The 21,876-nt window shown below is 36.1% G+C and overlaps 1 protein-coding gene across 2 annotated transcripts in view; it reads left to right on the top strand.

The window, feature by feature from the left end:
- Smchd1 (structural maintenance of chromosomes flexible hinge domain containing 1) overlaps positions 1 to 21,876 on the top strand; it is a 154,982-nt gene that overhangs the window by 9,630 nt on the left and 123,476 nt on the right. For both annotated transcript variants that reach the window (XM_026394534.2, XM_026394535.1), the window contains exons 2-5: positions 10,553 to 10,628; positions 11,300 to 11,461; positions 17,565 to 17,647; positions 18,271 to 18,401. In XM_026394534.2, the coding sequence (XP_026250319.1) occupies positions 10,553 to 10,628; positions 11,300 to 11,461; positions 17,565 to 17,647; positions 18,271 to 18,401 (452 nt within the window). The remainder of the gene's footprint in view (positions 1 to 10,552; positions 10,629 to 11,299; positions 11,462 to 17,564; positions 17,648 to 18,270; positions 18,402 to 21,876) is intronic.

Genomic DNA, 21,876 nt, shown 5'->3' on the forward strand with positions numbered 1-21,876 from the left:
GGTTGATAGCTTTCTTACCCATAGATAAAGATTCATTGAGAAAGGATGGAGTACTGAGGAAGCCCAGTGCCAGCCCAGCCAAGCCCAGCCCAGCCCAGACCGGAGGAGGAAGCCCGGCGCCAAGCCAGACCAGAGGAGGAAGCCCGGCACCAAACCAGACCCGAGCAGGAAGTCGGCGCCAAGCCAGACCCGAGCAGGAAGCCCGGCGCCACGCCAGACCGGAGGAGGAAGCCCGGCGCCAAGCCAGACCAGAGGAGGAAGCCCGGAGCCAAGCCAGACCAGAGGAGGAAGCCCGGAGCCAAGCCAGACCAGAGGAGGAAGCCCGGCGCCAAGCCAGACCGGTGGAGGAAGCCCGGCGCCAAACCAGACCCGAGCAGGAAGCCTGGCACCAAGCCAGACCCGAGCAGGAAGCCCGGCACCAAGCCAGACCCGAGCAGGAAGCCCGGCGCCAAGCCAGACCCGAGCAGGAAGCCCGGCGCCAAGCCAGACCCGAGCAGGAAGCCCGGCACCAAGTCAGACCCGAGCAGGAAGCCCGGCGCCAAGCCAGACCCGAGCAGGAAGCCTGGCACCAAGCCAGACCCTAGCAGGAAGCCCGGCGCCAAGCCAGACCCTAGCAGGAAGCCCGGCGCCAAGCCAGACCCGAGCAGGAAGCCCATCAACCTTTAAAACCAATCAAAGAGGGCGTGGCTACCAGCTCGGTTCTGTGGCTGATCCAGGTACCCGGTTTCCAACTCCCCCACCCTTAGCTGCGATAACTCAAAATATTTCCCACAAGTTTTTGGGGGTTGTAGCTATCAACGCAAAACAACAACTCTACAGGCACCTGGTTTCCACCTCAGAGACTAGAGTAGTGATATACAGGTGAAAGCTCTTGTCGTTTCACATTGGCTATATCCACCACCCTGAACACAGAGGCTGAAGCTAGGAATAGACAACGCTACCTACTGGAAGCAAGGAAAACAGTGTTCTAAGAGACTTTTTTTTTCTCTTTCTCTCTTTTCTTCTCTCTCTTTCACAACCTGAACATATGTGAAACCAAGAAGTGTGCATGAACAACCGAATTACCAAAATAATATAGAGGAATTGCATATATCCCATCTTCCCCCCATTTTTTTCTTTATTTCTATCTTACTTTCTTTTTCCTTCTCTCTTATTTCACTTTTCTTCCTTGTTATTTTTTTTTCTTTTCTTCATTTGTATTCCCTCTATTCCACTTTCAGCCTCCTAACTTTTGCTATCTATACATAGGGTAACTATCTAAATACAGATAGGAGGTTGAGTCTATACATTCTTCCATAAATTACCAGTCTATTGGTTAGAGTTCTCCAAAGTTGCTAAGTTAGTTTAACCTCATACCCTCACTCCTTTCCCTCTAAGTATAACATTCTTCGTCTGAAATTAAGTTTTCTATATGCCACCAGATATGGTATGCCTTTTATAAAACTAATGACTATATTCTCAAATAATAATTAAAACCAATATCTGTACACTTAGAATCTAACTATAAGTGTATTGATAATGAAAACTTGTGCTTAGATGATGTGCTGTTGATATTGGGAACTGTTAACATTGTCTTTATCCGCAAAAGAGGGATTTTGGAGTTATACAAGAACAATACAAATATATAAGGGGAAAAACCATTAACACCACAGTTTCACAAAGCTAGAAAGAAACATGAGTAGTATGAAAAGACAAGAAAAGAAAGGACCACAAACAAACAGGTCAATTCAACATTAGGTGTGGTAATATCTGCAGCTGATGGAATGTCAGATAAAGACTTCAGGATATACATGCTTCAGATGATCTGGAGTCTCAAGGAAGACATTATACAGCAAATTCAGACAATGAAAGATTACTTTGACAATGAATTACATAAACAAATCCAAGAAGCAAAAGATCACCTCTATAGGGAGATAGAGGATATTAAAAAAATAAAAGAGTTAGAAATCCTGGAAATGCAGGAAACAATAAACCAAATTAAAAACTCAAATGAGAGTATTACCAGCAGAGTAGAACACTTAGAAGATAGAACTTCAGACAACGAAGACAAAGTTTTTCAACTTGAAAAGAACATAGACAGCTCAGCGAGAATGTTAAGAAACCATGAGCAGAACATCCAAGAATTATGGGATAACATAAAGAAACCAAACTTAAAGAGTTATTGGGATACAAGAGGGTATAGAGGTCCAAACCAAATGAATGAGCAATCTATTCAATGAAATAATACTAGAAAACTTCCCAGACTTAAAGAATGAAAAAGAAATCCAAATACTAGAAGCCTACAGGACACCGAATGTGCAAAATCATAAGAGATCCACACCAAGACTCATAATAATGAAGATGCCCAACATACAGAATAAGGAGAGAATCTTAAAAGCCATAAGAGAGGAAGCAGATTATATTTAGGGGTAATCCAATCAGGATAACAGCTGATCTTTCAACACAGACTCTGAAAGCTGGAAGATCCTGGAACAACATATTTCAAACGCTGAAAGAAAATGGGTTCCAACCAAGAATTATGTATCCAGCAAAATTAAGCTTCAGGATTGAAGATGAAATAAAAATCTTCCATGATAAACAAAAGTTAAAAGAATTTGCAGCTAGAAAACCAGCTCTTCAAAACATCCTTGGCAAAACATTATAGGAAGAGGAAATGAAAAATAACAATGAAAATCACCAGCACTAGGTAGTACAGTAAAGGAAAAAATAATCAAAGAGGAAAAACAAATCATGTTAAGTAACATACATAAACAAATATGGCTGGAAGTACAAACCATATCTCAATAGTAACCCTAAATGTTAATGGCTTAAATTCACCAATTAAGAGACACAGGCTAGTAGAATGGAATTAAAAAAAAAAGATTCAACAATATGCTGCCTATAGGAGACTCATCTAATTGGAAAAGACTTACACAGACTGAAGGTAAAAAGTTGGGAAAAATCATACCACTCATATGGACCCCGGAAGCAAGCAGGGGTGTCCATACTTGTATCAAATAAAATAGACATCAAGCCAAAGTTAATCAAAAGGGATAAACAAGGACACTACATACTGCTCAAGGGATCCATACACCAACAAGATCATTAATATATGTGCCCCAAAAAATGGTGCAGCTACGTTCATCAAACAAACTCTTCTCAAGTTCAGGAGTCAAATAGACCACAACACAATAATCATGGGAAATTTTAACAAACCTCTCTCACCACTGGACAGATCTTCCAAACAAAAGTTGAATAAAGAAACCATAGAGCTCAATAATATAATTAATAACTTAGACTTAATTGATATATACAGAATATACCACCCAACATCAAGTGGATACACTTTCTTCTCAGCAGCACATGGATCCTTCTCTAAAATAGACAATATATTATGTCACAGGGCAAATCTTAGCAATTACAAAGGAGTAGAGATACTACCATGCATTTTATCTGATCATAATGGAATGAAATTGGAAATCAATAATAAAATAACAAAGAAAAAATCCTACATCACATGGAGAATAAACAATATGCTACTGAATGAACAAAGGGTTACAGAAGACATCAAAGAGGAAATTAAAAAAATTCTTAGAGGTAAATGAAAACTCAGACACAACATATCGAAATCTCTGGGACACTATGAAAGGAGTACTAAGAGGAAAATTCATTTCATGGAGTTCATTCCTTAAAAGAAGGAAATGCCAACAAATAAATGACCTCACACTACACCTCGAAGCCTTAGAAAAAGAACAAATCAGCAGCAAATACAGTAGAAGGCAAGGAATAATTAAAATCAGAGCTGAAATCAATGAAATCAAAACAAAAGAAACAATCGAAGAAATTGACAAAACTAAAAGTTGGTTCTTTGAAAAAATGAATAAGATCGATAGACCACTAGCCACACTAACAAAGAGAAGAAGAGAGAACCCAAATTACTAGCTTACGGGATGAAAAAGGCAACACCACGATAGACAATTCAGAAATACAGAAGATAATTAGAGATTATTTTGAAACCCTATACTCTAATAAAATAGAGGATAGTGAAGGCATCAATGAATTCCTTAAGGCATATGACCTACCCAGATTGAGTCAGGATGTTATAAAAAAACCTAAACAGACCAATATCACATGAGGAAATAGAAGAAGCTATCAAAAGACTACCAACCAAGAAAAGCCCAGGACCGGACGGATATACAACAAGAGTTTTATAAGAACTTTAAAGAAGAACTAATACCAATACTCTACAATCTATTTCAGGAGATAGAAAAAGAGGGAGTACTTCCAGATTCATTCTATGAGGCCAATATCACCCTGATTCCCAATCCAGATAAAGACACCTCAAAGAAAGAAAACTACAGACCAATATCCCTAATGAATTTAGATGCCAAAATCCTCAATAAAATTCTGGCAAATCGGATACAAAAACATATCAAAAAGATCGTGAACCATGACCAAGTGGGATTCATCACTGGGATGCAAGGCTGGTTGAATATACGGAAATCAATAAATGTGATTCACCACATCAATAGACTTAAAGATAAGAATCATATGATCATCTCGATAGATGCTGAAAAAGCATTCGACAAAATACAGCATCCCTTTATGTTCAAAACTCTAGAAAAATTAGGGATAACAAGAAATTACCTCAAAATGGTAAAAGCTATATATGCTAAGCCTCAGGCCAGCATCATTCTAAATGGAGAAAAATTGAGGGCATTCCCTTTAAAATCTGGAACAAGACAGGGATACCCTCTCTCACCACTTCTATTCAACATAGTTCTTGAAACACTATCCAGAGCAATTAGACGAAAGAAATTAAAGGCATAACTATAGGAAAAGAAGAACTTAAATTATCACTATTTGCCAATGACATGATCCTATACCTAGCAGACCCAAAAAATTCAACCAAGAAACTTCTAGAACTAGTAAATGAATTCAGCAAAGTGGCAGGATATAAAATCAATACCAATAAATCAAAGGCATTCCTGTATATCAGTGACAGATTCTCTGAAATGGAAATGAGGACAACTACTCCATTCACAACATCCTCAAAAAGAAGAAAATACCTGGGAATCAACAAAAGGCGGAAGAGCTATACAGTGAAAAGTACAGAACCCTGAAGACAGAAATAGAAGAAGACCTTAGAAGATGGAAGGATTTACCTTGCTCATGGATTGGTAGAATTAATATTAAGATGGCCGGCCATACTACCAAAAGCACTTTACAGATTCAATGCAATTCCCATTAAAATCCCAATGACATTCCTTGCAGAAATAGAAAAAGCAATCATGAAATTATCTGGAAAAACAAGAGACCCAGAATAGCTAACGTAATTCTAAGCAGGAAGGGTGAAATTGATTCCGGATTTTAAACTATTATTATAGAGCAGTAGTAACAAAAACAGCATGGTACTGGCACCAAAACAGGCTGGTAGACCAATGGTACAAAATAGAGGACACAGAGACAAATCCACAAAATTACAACTACCTTATATTAGACTAAGGTGCTAAAACCATGCAATGGAGAAAGGATAGCATCTTCAACAAATGGTGCTGGGAAAACTGGAAATCCATATGCAAGAAAATTGAATCCCTTTCTCTCACCATGCACAAAAGTCAACTCAAAATGAATCAAGGAGCTAGGAATCAGACCAGAGACTCTGCGTCTAATAGAAGGTAAAGTTGGTCCTAATCTTCATCACGTGGGGGCAGGCCCCAAATTTCTTAATAAGACACCTTTAGCACAAGTGTTAAAACCAAGAATCAACAAATGGGATGAATTCAAACTAAAAAGTTTTTTCTCAGCAAGAGAAATAATATGCAAGGTGAATAGGGAGCCTACATCCTGGGAACAAATTTTTACCCCTCAAAATCAGATAGAGCTCTAATCTCTAGAGTATTCAAAGAACTCAAAAAGTTAAACAACAAAAAGCAAATAACCCAATCAACAAATGGGCCAAGGACTTGAACAGACACTTCTCAGAGGAGGACATACAATCAATCAACAAATACACGAAAAAATGCTCACCATCTCTAGCAATCAGAGAAATGCAAATTAAAACTACTCTAAGATACCATCTCACTCCAATAAGAATGGCAGCCATTATGAAGTCAAACAACAATAAGTGCTGGTGAGGATGTGGGGGAAAAAGGTACATTCATACATTGCTGGTGAGACTGCAAATTGGTTCAGCCAATTTGGAAAGCAGTATGGAGATTCCTTAGAAAACTGGAATGGAACCACCATTTGACCCAGCTATTCCCCTTCTTAGACTATACCCACAAGACCTAAGAAGAGCATACTACAGGGACACAGCCACATCAATATTTATAGCAGCACAATTCACAATAGCCAGAATGTGGAACCAACCTAGAATGCCCTTCAATAAATGAATGGATTAAAAATGTGGCATTTATACACAATGGAATATTACTCAGCACTAAAAAATAATAAAATGGCATTTGCAGGCAAATGGATGGCATTATAGCAGATTATGCTAAATGAAGTTAGCCAATCCCTAAAAAAACAATTGCCAAATGTCTTCTGTGATATAAGGAGGGTGACTCAAAACGGGATAGGAGGAAGAGCATGAGAAGAAGACTATCACTAAATAGGGAAGAGAGGTGGGAGGGAAAAAGAGGGAGAAGGGGAGTTGCACAGAAGATTGAAGGAGAACCTCATTGTTATACAGAATACATATATGATGTTGTAATGAGAAAAAGAAAAAAAATGAAGTGTGTCACATTAGATTAGATAGAGAGAAAGGATGGGAGAGGAGTGGAGGAGTAGGGAGGATAGGAAGGGCAGCAGAATAGAATAGACAATATGATTGATGTATGTACATTCCATGTATGTATTATATATCAAAATGCATTCTACTGTCATGCATGACAAAAAAAATAAAAATTAAAAAAAAGATACATTGAAAGATGAGGGGCAGAAGGTTTCTATATAACTAGTGGCTTGCTAGATGAAGTATTCTATGCAGTTATCCTAGAAAGCTCTTCAAGAAAATTTAAAAATAATTGATTTACTTAGAGAATGTATGAAATACTTAGATATAAATACCTTTCAGTTGTACATCGATCTGCAATCATTTGCAGTTTTTTCAGTAATTGTAAAAGTATATTTTGTTATAGAGTATGTATTAGTGCATGATCTGACAGTTGGAACATTGTAGAAATAAAGCAGTAATGAACGATAAATGCCTGTCACAATTATATAGAAACCTAATATAAATCTGATAAGTAAATAGAATCTTATTTACTTTATTTTTTGGGTCTTATTTCTCTAGGGTGGAACTACTTAGTATAAAAGTGTCTTTAAGCTTCCTAAAGTAAGCCAAATTGCTTTCCAATATGGTTGTACAAATTTTTGAGTCTTGTTATTGTGTAAGATGCTATTTCCTTATGTGGAAACTTATACTTGATAGAACTGAAAATGTTTTACCTACCTGATGGATATGACACCAAGTTATTTTAATTTCTTTGATAACTAGTTGAGCATCTTGTCCACCTTCCCTGCCCTGTACTGGGGATTGAATCCAGGGACGCTCCACCTCTGAGCTACACACCCAGTTCTTTTTTTTTTATTTTCTAAGTTACTGAGGCTGTTCTGGATCTTATAGTACTTCTGCCTCAGAGTCCCAAGTAGCTGGGATTACAAGCATGTGTCACTGCACCTATCTGGGTTGAATATCTTTTTATGTTTTCTAGTCTTTTTCCTTTATGGCTTGCATGATTTGTATCTTTTCAGAAATCCTTTCTACTCTTTTAAAATTAAGCTTCTGTGTTTTCTACAAATTTGAATTAATATGCAGCCTCTTTGGGGTTAGAGGTATCATTCAGTGGAAGAGGGATCACTTTCATATAAGACCCTGGGTTGGATTGACAGCACCACCAAAAAGAAAATAATGTTGGTATGTGGTATAATGTCACCTCTCCTACCTATATCTACCAAGCTACCCATGCATATGTGTGTGGGACTGTTTGAGAACCTTTTATCTTCTTTTGTTGGTCTGTTATAGGATATTTTAAAATAGTTTTTTTTTAATGTAAAGCTTCAAATGTTTACAAAGAGAGAATTATGTAAGGAACTCTCCATACTCATCACCCATATTTAGCAGTTACCAAGAATTGGCCAAGCTAGCATAATTTTGTCTTTAATGTGTTTTAAAGCTTATTGTAGATCTTAGATGAAGAATATAAAGGTAAAATCAACTATTATACCATCAGAATTAAGCATCTTATATAGTATTTCAGTCCGTATTCAGTTTTCTCTGTTTTATTAAAAATGTCTATAGTTTGTTTAAATCACAATTCAACAAGGTCCTTAGATTTAACTATTTTCCTCCCCAATCTTTCTGGGGATCTAACCCACGTCCTTACTGCATGCTAGGCAAACGTTCTACCGTTAAGCCTATATTCCTGTCCCCAATCTTCCTCCCACCATCCTGTTTTCTAATTCTTTTAAATCCTTGAGCAACCTCATTCTATCTTTAATCTTCTTGCTTTGCTGTTGACCTGTTGAAGGAATCAACGAGGTAATTCATTAATATTTCCACACTCTGCATTATTCAGTGTTGTCGTTTAACTTTTATTTCTGTATTCTGTAAACTAAACGTTAGCTTTAAAGATTTTTTTAGAACTGGGAGTGGTGGCACACCTGTAATCCTGGAGGCTCTGGAGACAGGCAGGATGATTTCGAGTTCAAAGCCAGCCTCAGCAAAAGTGAGGTGCTAAGCAACTCAGTGAGACCCTGTCTCTAAATAACATACAAAATAGGGATAGGGATGTGGCTCAGTGATCGAGTGCCCTTGAGTTCAGTCCCCAGTACCAAACCAAACCAAACCAAACCAAACCAAAAAAAACCTTTATTAGATTTAGATTAAATTTCTTTGGGGTAGAGAGACAAAGGAGTACTTTGTAGGTGGTGTGATACTTCATATCACGTCACATCAGGAGTCACATAATGTGCGAATGTTTTACCTATTCCTAACAGTGTTAACGTTGAATTTGTGGAATTCAGGTGGTTTCATCTTAATCCCTTCATAATAAGATGTTGATCAAGTGGTTCATTAAATGATGATATTCGGATTGTCGTTCCTCCTATATTTATTAGCTAGAATTCTTTAAAACAATTTTGTCTCATCAACTCGAGTTATTTGGTTATCATGAAATACAAGAAAGTAATATCGTGAAATACAAGGAAGACAGGATAAATGATAGATTTGTCCCCTTTCATTTGTATGTGTTCTGAGTAAGGAGTCAGTGCCCTACTTAGTTCCAGTAATGACCAAAAAGGATTGTTTTATATCACTATTGTAATTTGAGTATCATGAATGTAGATTATTTTTAGGTGACTTCAAGTGGGAAGTCTAGATTAACTATTTTATCGCTGAAGCAGAAGCCTTTTCTTCTAACTATACATCATCATTGTCTTAATTTCATTTTAGAAAAAACATGTCTTTTAGTTTAAATGAGAATGTAAACATAAATTTCTAATTTTTATTTGTTAGTTATGATATTTCACAGTTCATGTTTTCATTGGTCATGCATATTTCTTTTTGGTACCAGGGATTTAACTAAGCAATGCTTAACCACTGAACCATATCCCCAGCCCATTTTTAAATTTTTAATTTTGAGACACGGTCTAAGTTGTTTAGGACTTTATTAAGTTTCTGAGGCTGGCTTTGAACTTGTAATCCTTCTGCCTCAGCCTCTCAAGCCCCTGGAATTACAGGTACACCATGCCTGGCTATATTTTTCTTTTTGATTAGTCATGTCTTGATGTACTCTTTTTCATTCTTGAATTTTTACCTGTTTGATTTATTAAGGCTTTTTATTTTTTATTGCAATTTCCCACTCTAATTTATAATTTTTTTAAAAAAATTATTTTTTAGTTGTAGTTGGACACAATACCTTTATTTTACTTATTTTTATGTGGTGCTGAGGATCGAACCCAGGGCTTTGCAAATGCTAGGCGAGTGCTCTACCACTGAGCCTCAACCCCAGCCCCTCTAATTTATAATTTGCTTTAAGGTTTTAAGATTTATTTTTTTTTTGAAAGGGGATAGAATAGAATAGATGTAAAGTTTCATGAATCTTGCTTAGTGCCACTATTCTTACCTTAGTGTTCTGTCATATTCTCTTCTATTTTCTTTCTCTTTTGTTTTTATATACTTAAATATTTTTACGAAATAAGTGTTATGTTAATGCTTTGCTTTAAATAAAATGATTACTTTTATAATGCATGAAATAACATGTTTTTGTCAGGGTGGGCCATACTAATGTTGTGTTCCTTTCAAAACATTCCGCCTAATCACTAGTGTTACTAGGTGCCATATAGTTGAAGAAAAAGAGCCTTGTTTAAAACAAAGAAGTAATTTATAATTTACATGGGTTTATGTTATATTAATTTTACAAAGGAAAATATCAAAATACTGAGTCATATTTTCTAATAATTGTTGCAGGATTATAATATACTATCAGTATCCACATTTTTGCAAATTTGAATAATGCATTAATTTCTTTTCTGAAATAATTTATTTTATTTCTCTTATTTTAACTAGACACTTGGCATTTCACCTGAAGAAAAATTTGTTATTACAACAACAAGTAGGAAAGAAATTACCTGTGATAATTTTGGTGAGTAATGATGTTTTAAATTAAGCACTTGCTTTTAAATGTAATGTGTAATGATAGGGCAATAACTATTACACAAATATGTATTCAAAACTAGTGATAGTTTGATTATTTTTATGTGATGGAAGAGAAAAAATGGCTATTTGTGCATAGTTTACTCAGAAGTCATTTTTCAAGCCTGATTATAGAATAGTAGTTGCTATCAGGGCTACAGAAGATAAGACCTTTCTCAACCCTTAGCACAGTTTGGACCTCAAGCTGACTTTTAGCTTCAACTTGAACTTATTTTGAATTCTTCCATTTTCTGTTTTTACCTATTCCATTTTCTGTTAAGTGTTTAGGACCTGCCAGTTTTTCATGCCTGATTCCTTTTAAATATAACCATTCTTCTCCATTCATGTTAATACCACTCTAATGCAGAGCCTCATTTTGATTTTCTGTGATAGTTTAACTTATTATGAATTGAGTTTTCAGATGAGTTGAAATATTTTTACCTGTTCAATTGGTGTATCCTTAACAAAATAGCTGAATTTTTAGATCGGTTCATTATTTGAGGGTTTTCCTGTACTATTTTTAATATATTACATAGATAAAATCAACATACTCAAAATTGTAAGTTCATTTGAATTTTACGATGCTAACCTAGCACTTAAGATTTTAACTCTTGGTTACAGATGAAACTGTTAAAGATGGAGTCACTCTGTACCTGTTACAGTCAGTCAATCAGTTACTACTAACAGCTACAAAAGAACGAATTGACTTCCTACCTCATTATGACACACTGGTTAAAAGTGGCATGTATGAATATTATGCAAGTGAAGGACAAAATCCTTTGCGTAAGTATCTCATTCATGGTAATTTTGATAAACTGTTACTCTCCTTTATTCCATGGTCCCATTTCTTCAAGTTTTATAAATCCTCTCATTTTTAGAAGAGTCTGACCACTCATTTTGAGCTTGCTGTCTCAACTGCTTTTCTTCATAGCATACTTTTTTTTTTTTAACCTAAGTCATCTTCAGAGTAAAAATAATCGCCTTTAAAGCTACTCTACTAGTGGAACTCATATTCCTTTTCAATACATGAGGAATCTTATTCCTTGTATCTTTTCATCTTCTGTATGTTTTTCTCTCCTGATTTTTTATTCTTGGCCTCCTACAAACCTCTTGCAATTATGAAATCTCCTTGAATGAGTTGACTGTTTTCACTATCAACAGCACTTTTCTTCTCTTCTTTCCTTCTTACTGTGGCTAGGTGTCTGTCCCTGCCTAATTTTAGGGTTAAATTTGGTCATTTTTAGTTAAATTTTGAAAATCTAGCATCAATTTTCAGTTATTTGTCATAGTTAAATCACTTTGTCAACCCTGATACACTTTCTTCACTTGGCTTTCAAGAGACCACACTGTAATACTTGGTGCTGGGATTGAACCCAGTCTCACATGCTAAGTATGTCCTCTACCCTAAGACCTTAGACCATGTTCTCTTAGGTATTTCTTACTCTGCCTGTCCTTTATTTTCTCTCCCCACATTCTTTTTTTGTTGTTGATGTTCTTTTTAGATATACATGACAGGAGAATGCGTTTTTATGTACCATACATACTTGGAATATGACTTATTCTAATTAGGATTCCATTCTTTTTTTTTTTTTTTTTAATCTTTATTTTTATGTGGTGCTGAGGATCGAACCCAGGTCTCACACATGAGAGGCAAGTGCTCTACCACTGAGCCACAACCCCAGCCCCGCTTTTCACACTCTTAATCATTTCCTTTGCTGTGCAGAAGCTTTTAAATTTGATGCTGTCCCACTTCTTATTTATTTATTTATTTATTTATTTATTTTAAAATTTTTTTTAAAGAGAGAGAGAATTTTTTTTATTTTAATATTTATTTTTTAGTTTTTGGCGGACACAACATCTTTGTTTGTATGTGGTGCTGAGGATTGAACCCGGGACGCACGCACGCCAGGCGAGTGCACTACCGCTTGAGCCACATCCCCAGCCCATGGATTCCATTCTTATGGTTGAACATGATGTGGAGTTATGCTGGTCTTATTCATATATTCATTCACTGTATTTAGTATTCAGTTCCCCCTCCCTTCCCTTCATTCCCCTTTGTCTTATTCATTGACATCTGCCTTCCCCTATTGTATGTTAACATCCACATATTAGAACTTTTGGCCTTATGGCTGAGTAATATTCCATTATGTATATATACCACATTGTCTTTTTAAAAAAAAATTTATTTTTTTGTAGTTGTACACAATGACTTTTATTAATTTGTTTTTATGTGGTGCTGAGGATCAAACCCAGGACCTTGCATGTGCGAGGCGAGCACTCTATCGCTGAGCCATAACCCCAGCCCTACCACATTGTCTTTATCCATTCATCTGTTGGGCATCTAGGTTGGTTCTTTCCCCACATTTTTTTTTGTTTTTTCCCAGTTGTAGATGTACACAATGACTTTATTTATTTCTCTTTATATGGTGCTGAGGTTCAAACCCAGGGCCTCACACATGCTAGGTGAACACTGTACCCCTGAGCTACAACCCCAACCCTTTCTTCACATTCTTAAGGTTGAATTGTCTCAGGGTTTGATACTTGGCCTTTTATCTTCTTTCTTCTTTATTTGGTAATTCAATTTCATACCTTTAAATACCATCTTATAGAAGTGACTTTCAAATTGAGGTGGGAAGAAATGGCCATTTTTAGTTAAATATTGAAAATAATATTAGAGTTCTTTCCTGAATTCTATTTTGATCCATATAGCTGCCTGCTTGGCACCACCACTAAGATGTCTGAAGTGTGATCCCTGAATCCTGTTTGACAAATAATCAGTCATTGCTCATTCTTTCCAGTTGCTCAGACCAAAAATCATTTTTCACCACTTCTATTAATGCTACCTGGTCTGAGGTAACATCAAATCACCCTACTTGCACAGTGATCTCTTAGTTGGTCACTTTCTCTTTTATCCCAGTCCATGGAAGATTTGAGAAGTCAGGTTGTGTCATTCTGCTGAAAACAACTCATGATTCCTCATTTCGCTAAGAGTAAAAGCCAGAGTCTTTATAAACTCCTAGGGTGTAGTAGCTTTGCTTTCTACTACTTTTCCCCCTTGTTTATTCATTCCACTCCAGTGTCATCCATCTTTTGAAATGGTGCCCTCTGTCTGGAATGCTCTTGTCCTAGATAAACCTAGGATTTGTTACTTCACCTCATTCAAGTATTGTTTATCTGTTACCTTTTCAGAACTTATTTGATCACTATATTATTTAGTCCCTTCACTCTATTATGGGTCTTTTAACCATAGCACATACCACCTTCTTCCAAGCTATAGAATTTACTTTATTGTGGTTACATTTTACTTTCTGTCTTTCTCCAGTAGAATGTTGAGTTCTTAAGAACAAGAATTGGTTTTGTATAGTTCTTAGAATAATGTGTGGCACATGGTATGTGTTTATTTGAATATTAAGTCAATCTTTAGTTATTTCCCTGAGGATAAAATTCTGAATAAGACTTTTTATTTTTTTTTCCTACCATCATTATGTGAATAAGTAGTGTTTAAACTCTTTCTTTGATTTCTGTGACTTTATAATATTTCCCTGGATTGTTTCCTCCCTGTTTTCTTGCTTCTGGTTCTTCTTGACTGTGTAGTAGTTGATTTTCAAGTCATACTGATATTTTCTTAGAAAAGTGATCCAATGTTTAGCTATTATATCTATGCCAATGAAGCAAAAAGCTTTTTCTCTCAGTTAAGCCCAGTATCTGCTCCCTATTTAATACCACTATTCATTAAACTTTATGTAGTTGCATAGCATTATATCTAAAATTGATTTTTTTCTTTCCTCCTCTTTAAATATTCCCTTATGGGAAATATGACCTTTCCTTTCTGTTCTTTTTGGGGGGGGGGGGGCGGGTCAAAAATTCAAAGTTGTCTTAGATTTATTTCCCTATCTATCTCTCTCTCTTTTCTTTTTTTGGGAAGGGATATTGGGGATTTAACCTGAGGGTGCTTTACCACTGAGCTACCAACCCCAGTGCTTTGTATATTATTATTATTATTGTTTATTTATTTTTGTGGTGTTAGAGATTGAACCTAAAGGGCCTCAGGCCTGCCAGGGAAGCATTCTACCACTGAGCCACACCTCCAACCCTTATTTTGAGACAAGGTCTTGCTAAGTTGCTGAAACTGGCCTCAAATTTATGATCCTCCTGACTCAGCCTCCTGAGTTGCTGGGATTATAAGCATGCACCACTGAGCTTGGCATCCTCTCCTTTTTTAATCACATACTAAGTTCTATGAATTTCTCCTCTTTCTCTTCTCCCCACCTTCCCAAGGGCACTCCGCTTCTGAGATATGTCCCCAACCCTTTTTTAAGAGTCTTTCTAAATTGCTGAAGCTGGCTTTGAATTTACAGTCCTCTTTCATTGGGCCGGGATTACAGGTATGCACCACCATGCCTAGCTGAATTTCTTCTTTTTATTCTTTTTTCCCATTTACTATGATGTTCTATCTTCATTTTCTAGAGTTATTACCCTTAGCCAGATTCTTATATATATTATCTGAATCATGGTAACTTTTTGTAGTTTATGAACATTGCTGTCTTTTAAGTGTTTAGAGTGAGTAGAAGTGCTTGCTGGAGTGTGACTATATTGGTTGATTACAGTTCTGTTTGGGTTACACTTCTGTGGAATTAAGACATAAATTTGGTATGTTCCTTTTCTTTCTAATTAAAAGAATAAAGTAGGAAATAATTTGAGTAGTGGCCCTAAAAAACTATAAAAAAATTAATGCTGAGCCAATGATAAACTCAATGTCAAGTTAGTGTTGTTATAGAGAATCAATAGTAGTGTTCTGTCAGTTTTGAAGATGTGTTCTGCCATTTGACAAGTTCTGATAGTCTTTAGAATTCTATATCCTAAATAGTTCTTAAGAGATACTTGTTGAAAATAAAATGTTGAAAATAAAATCTGAATTGCACAAGTTCACAGGGTACAAGGTCAATATGCAGGAATTACCCTTGCCTTATATGCTAGGAGTGAACAATGAAAAATGAAATTTCAAAAATTCCATTTGCAATAGCACAAAACTCTGAAATGTTTAGGGATAAACAAATCAAACAGACAGACAGAAAGAAAGAAAAAAAGAAAGAAAGAAAGAGAGAGAGAGAAGGAGGGAAAAATCCCTCACATTTGGCAATCCCTACACTGAGATCTAAGAAACACAGAAGAGGGAAATCAAACAGGACATAAATATGAAGTCAGATATACCATGCTCATGGATGGGGACAATTGACATTTTTTAAGATTGACTGGGGCTGGGGTTGTGGCTCAGTGGCAGAGCCCTTGCCTAAGCATGTGTGAGGCACTGGGTTCAATTCTCAGTATCACATTAAAAAAATGAATAAATAAAATAAAGATATTATACCTACTACAACTAAAAATATAAATAAAAAGTTTGACAGAGAAGTAGTCAAAGGCACCTTTCTGGAGTGAGGCAAGTGGACAGGATTGTGATTACAGGGACAGGTGCATTAGCCACAACTCACTAAGAACACTATTAAGGTTTCATTTCATCACAACCCACATCAATTCCATGTGCCTGGAAGCGTGGAGGCTGAGTAACTGTGCTGTTTCCCATCGTGTATTTTTTTCCTTCTTTCCACATTAAGAATCTTTGAAGTCCATGTCATTGCACTTTGCCATCATTCTCCTGGTTGCCCTTGTTTATCAATGACCTTCTTCTGTTGCTCCCCATTCATTAGTTATTTTAGCAGCCGGCTCCAGCCATCGTTCATAACCTCTGCATTATCTACGCAGCTGGCCTGGCTACCACCAGGCTTCCTGTCCTTGCACACCCTGTAAGTATGGAGGTCCTCAGGATCACTTGGGAACCTGATAAGAATCTTCCATAGCTCTCAGGCAGTGAGGGTGGCGATCCTTGTTGAAATGAGCCCCTGCGTGACTCCAGTGTCCATTCAGGCCTGAGCACGGGCACCATAAGAAACGTACCCTTGACCCCAACTTTTATCTACACAAATGGCCCCATCTCTCAATTACCATCTCTGAAACTTAGCCTCATGCCATTCCACACATTCGCTTTCTCTAAACTTCCCATTCACGTTCGTCTTCCCAGGGTAAAAATTCTGCAGCCTCTTTAAGAACCCCCCGACCTTGTCCACTGATGCTCCCTCTTTGTCATTATCTATTATCTGTGGCAGTCACTAAACCTATTTCAATAATTTCTGATGATTCCTCTTCCTGACACATGGTAGAACTCAGTGCTAATTCACTATTTCTTGAAATTAGATGATTGCCTTGTGATTTGTTGAGGCAAATGAAATGTAAGCAAAAGTGGCACAGGGTATTTCAATTGCTGGAGCAAGCCACTGAGCCCCTCTCTCAATTTGTGCAGTGACTATGAAAGTGACGTCATACATAGCCTTCACCATCAAGGTCTCTGAAGGACCACAATAAACACAGCCATTCGTAAAAAAAAAAAAAAAAAAAAAAAAAAAAAGAGATACTTGTATACAATTGCTTTATATTTGCTTCTATATCTCTGTTCCTACTTTTGACTTGCGCATGATAAAATGACGTACACCAGATTTCTATTTGCTTTTATGCTATGGTCTTCTGTTTGTCTCTTAAGTCTATATGTCTCTCTTTTTATTATAAACTCCTTGAACCAGGAGTTGTGGCTGGCTGACTTGTGCCGTATAGAGCCATACAAGTACTGGTTGATGACTGCTTTTTTTATGCTGGTAGTGATTGGCGATGATGCCTTTTATTATGCATTTTATCATTAGGATCAGGAAAATACTTTAATTCTAGCTCTTTGGGAAAATAAGTGATGATTTTAAGGTACTTCAGAGTTTCTTCTGCTTTAAACTTTTATGCAAAGAATTTTAGGGAAAAATTAAGCAATAGTTTTTTCTTTTTTCAGCATTTGCTCTTGCGGAATTAATTGACAATTCATTGTCTGCTACTTCTCGTAATGTTGGTATTAGAAGAATACAGATCAAATTGGTAAGAAAATAATATTTAAAGAAATTTAGTATTTCTTTTGATAAAAGTGTAGTGTAAGTTGATTAGAGAAAATTAGAAAACAGAAATTAAACTATAGTAGAAGTAATTATCTGATGTCTATTTATCCACTTAAAATTTCTTCTTGGATCGTTTATTCTGTGCTTACGTGTGTACTTGCATGTAACATTTTGTTTTTGTAATCTTCTACTCTCCCTTAATAGTACATTGTATATATGAGTATTGTGATATATAATATTCCATTACTCCAGAATGATTTATTGACTGTAATGAAAATAGCATAATAAGGCTTCTATTGCTTAATAGATTTTTTCCTATATTTTTGCTGTTAGAAATAATGCCGAAATGATGCACATTCTTATACATCTTTGTACATGTCTCTGATTATTTTCTGAAGTTAAAATCTGAGAAATACTGTTTCTGGGTTAAAAGTTATGAAGAATTCTAAGGATTTTAATAGATATAGCCAAAGTGGCTTTCAGAAAATTATATTACTTTACACATTGATGAGCAATGTATGAGTGAACATGTTGAATGAATCACCTTTGATGTTTTAAATATTGATTTGATTTTTCCTGTCTTCTTGAACTTATTTTGTTCCATAGCTTTTTGATGAGACACAAGGAAAACCTGCTGTTGCAGTAATAGATAATGGAAGAGGAATGACTTCTAAACAGCTTAACAACTGGGCTGTGTATAGGTTGTCAAAATTTACACGGCAAGGTGACTTTGAAAGGTTAGAAAATCTTACTTTTTTTTTTTTTACAGGTAGCTATATGTTTTAATATTAAGAACTCATATGCTTTTGTATACACATGATGAAAAGGTTTTGATGTTATCAATATATGTACTTTTTTTTAAATAGAATTTTTGTGATCAATAATCAGAAATAGAACAATATTAACATTTTACCTTTTCATTTAACAGTTCCTTTTGTGTTTCATGTGGTATGTAGGAGTTCTGTTGCATACTTTAAAGCTTTACACCTTTCATTACTAACTTAAATGTGATAAAAGTCTTCAGAGGAGTAGAAAGGTTTCAAAATAGGCTTTAGGAATTACTTTATATCACTTGTAAAATTCCTAAAATTGCATTTGGTTCTGTGCAACTCATTATTGCTCTAATTTCACGTTTCTGTTTTTAAAAAGTATTCAGAGAACTGGGTGTGGTAGTGTATACACTCTGCCAATTTTACTTAGTGAATTTGTACTAGTACATTTAATGGGATTATTGATCTCCTAGAACTTAGGTTTATTATGTTATAATACCTTTGTTTTTTTTTTTTTTTTAAGAAAAAAATTTTTTTAGCTGTAAATGGACACCATACCTGTATTTTATTTTTTATTTTTATTTTTATTTATTTTTTATTGGTTGTTCAAAACATTACAAAGCTCATAACATATCATCTTTCATACATTTGATTCAAGTGAGTTATGAACTCCCATTTTTACCCCAAATACAAATTGCAGAATCACATCAGTTACACATTCACATTTTTATATAATGCCATATTAGTGACTTTTGTATTCTGCTGCGTTTCCTATCCCCTACTATCCCTCCTCCCCTCCCCTCCCCTCCCATCTTCCCTCTCTAGCTAATCTGTTGTTGTTCAGTTCTCTCCCTTGTTTTCCCCCCCTTTCCCCTCACAACCTCTTATATGTGATTTCATATAACAATGAGGGTTTCCTTCCGTTTCTATGCAATTTCCCTTCTCTCTCCCTTTCCCTCCCACCACTTGTCTCTGTTTAATGTTAATCTTTTCCTCATGCTCTTCCTCCCTGCTCAGTTCTTAGTTGCTCTCCTTAAATCAAAGAAGACATTTGGCATTTATTTTTTAAGGATTGGCTAGCTTCACTTAGCATAATCTGCTCTAATGCCATCCATTTCCCTGCAAATTCCATGATTTTGTCATTTTTTAGTGCTGCGTAATACTCCATTGTATATAAATGCCACATTTTTTTTATCCATTCATCTATTGAAGGGCATCTAGGTTGGTTCCACAGTCTAGCTATTGTGAATTGTGCTGCTATGATCATTGATGTGGCTGTATCCCTATAGTTCGCTCTTTTAAGGTCCTCAGGGAATAGTCCGAGAAGGGAGATAGCTGGGTCAAATGGTGGTTCCATTCCTAGCTTTCCCAGGAATCTCCATACTGCTTTCCATATTGGCCGCACCAATTTGCAGTCCCACCAGCAGTGTACAAGTGTACCCTTTTCCCCACATCCTCGACAGCACTTATTGTTGTTTGACTTCATAATGGCTGCCAATCTTACTGGAGTAAGATGGTATCTTAGGGTGGTTTTTAGTTTAAGTAAGTCCCATTTGTTTATTCTTGTTATTAACTCTTGTGCTATGGGTGTCCTATTAAGACACCCATAATATTGTCCTGACCCCACAATATATAGATCGGAGCCAACTTTTTCTTCTATCAGGCTCAGAGTCTCTGGTTTGATATCAAGCTCTTTGACCCATTTTGAGTTAACTTTTGTGCATTGCAAGAGAAAGGGGTTCAGCTTCATTTTGTTGCATATGGATTTCCAGTTCTCCCAGCACCATTTGTTGAAGATGCTATCCTTCCTCCGTGCATGCTTTTAGCCCCTTTATCAAATATAAGAAAGTTGTAATTTTGTGGATTGGTCTCTGTGTCCTCTATTCTGTACCATTGGTCCACCTACCTGTTTTGGTACCAGTACCATGTAGTTTTTGTTACTATTGCTCTGTAATATAGTTTGAAATCTCGTATCGCTATACCTCCAGATTCACATTTCCTGCTTAGAATTGCTTTTGCTATTCTGGGTCTTTTGTTTTTCCATATGAATTTCATGATTGCTTTATCAATTTCTACAAGAAATGCCGTTGGGATTTTGATTGGCATTGCATTAAACCTGTAGAGAACTTTGGGTAAAATGGACATTTTGATGTTAGTTCTGCCTATCCATGAACAGGGTACATTTTTCCATCTTCTAAGATCTTCTCTCTCTCTCTTTAGGGTTCTGTAGTTTTCATTGTATAAATCTTTCACCTCTTTTGTTAGGTTGATTCCCAAGTATTTTATTTTTTTTGAGGATATTGTGAATGGAGCGGTTTTCCTCATTTCCATTTCAGAAGTTTTGTTGCTGATATACAGGAATGCCTTTGATTTATGTGTGTTGATTTTATATCCTGCCACTTTGCTGAATTTATTTATTACCTCTAGCAGTTTCTTTGTAGACCCTTTTGGGTCTGTTAGATATTATCATATCATCCGCAAATAGTGATAATTTAAGTTCTTCTTTTCCGAATTTTTATGCCTTTAATTTCTTTTGTCTGTCTAATTGATCTGGCTAGTATTTCAAGAACTAAATTGAATAGAAGTGGTGAGAGAGGGCATCCCTGTCTAGTTCCAGATTTTAGAGGGAATGCCTTCAGTTTTTCTCCATTTGGAATGATGCTAGCCTGAGGCTTAGCATATATAGGTTTTACAATGTTGAGATAAGTTCCTGTTATCCCTAGTTTTTCTAGTGTTTTGAACATAAAGGGATGCTGTACTTTGTCGAATGCTTTTTCTGCATCTATCGAGATGATCATATGGTTCTTATCTTTAAGTCTATTGATGTGGTGAATAACAGTTTTTGATTTCTATATATTGAACCAGCCTTGTATCCCAGGGATGAATCCTACTTGATCATGGTGCACAGTTTTTTTGATATGGTTTTGTATTCGATTCGCCAGGATTTTATTGAGAATTTTTGCATCTAAGTTCATTAGAGATATTGGTCTGTAGTTTTCTTTCTTTGAAGTGTCTTTGTCTGGTTTCGGGATCAGGGTGATGTTGGCTTCTTAGAATGAATTTGGAAGAGCTCCTTCTTTTTCTATTTCTTGAAATAGTTTGAAAAGTATTGATATTAATTCTTCTTTGAAGGTTTTGTAAAACTCCGCTGTATACCCATCCGGTCCAGGGCTTTTCTTGGTTGGTAGTCTTTTGATGGCCTCTTCTATTTCTTCCTTTGTTATTGGTCTGTTTAAATTGTGTGTGTCTTCCTGACTCAATCTGGGCAGATCATATGACTTAAGAAATTTATCGATATCTTCACTATCTTCTATTTTATTGGAATATAGGGTTTCAAAATACTTTCTAATTATCTTCTGTATTTGTGTAGTGTCTGTTGTGATGTTGCCTTTTTCATCCTGTATGTTAGTAGTTTGAGTTTTCTCTCTTCTTCTCTTTCTTA

The sequence above is a fragment of the Urocitellus parryii genome, chromosome 13 (assembly GCF_045843805.1).
Source record: "Urocitellus parryii isolate mUroPar1 chromosome 13, mUroPar1.hap1, whole genome shotgun sequence".
In the NCBI taxonomy this organism is placed as follows: domain Eukaryota; kingdom Metazoa; phylum Chordata; class Mammalia; order Rodentia; family Sciuridae; genus Urocitellus; species Urocitellus parryii.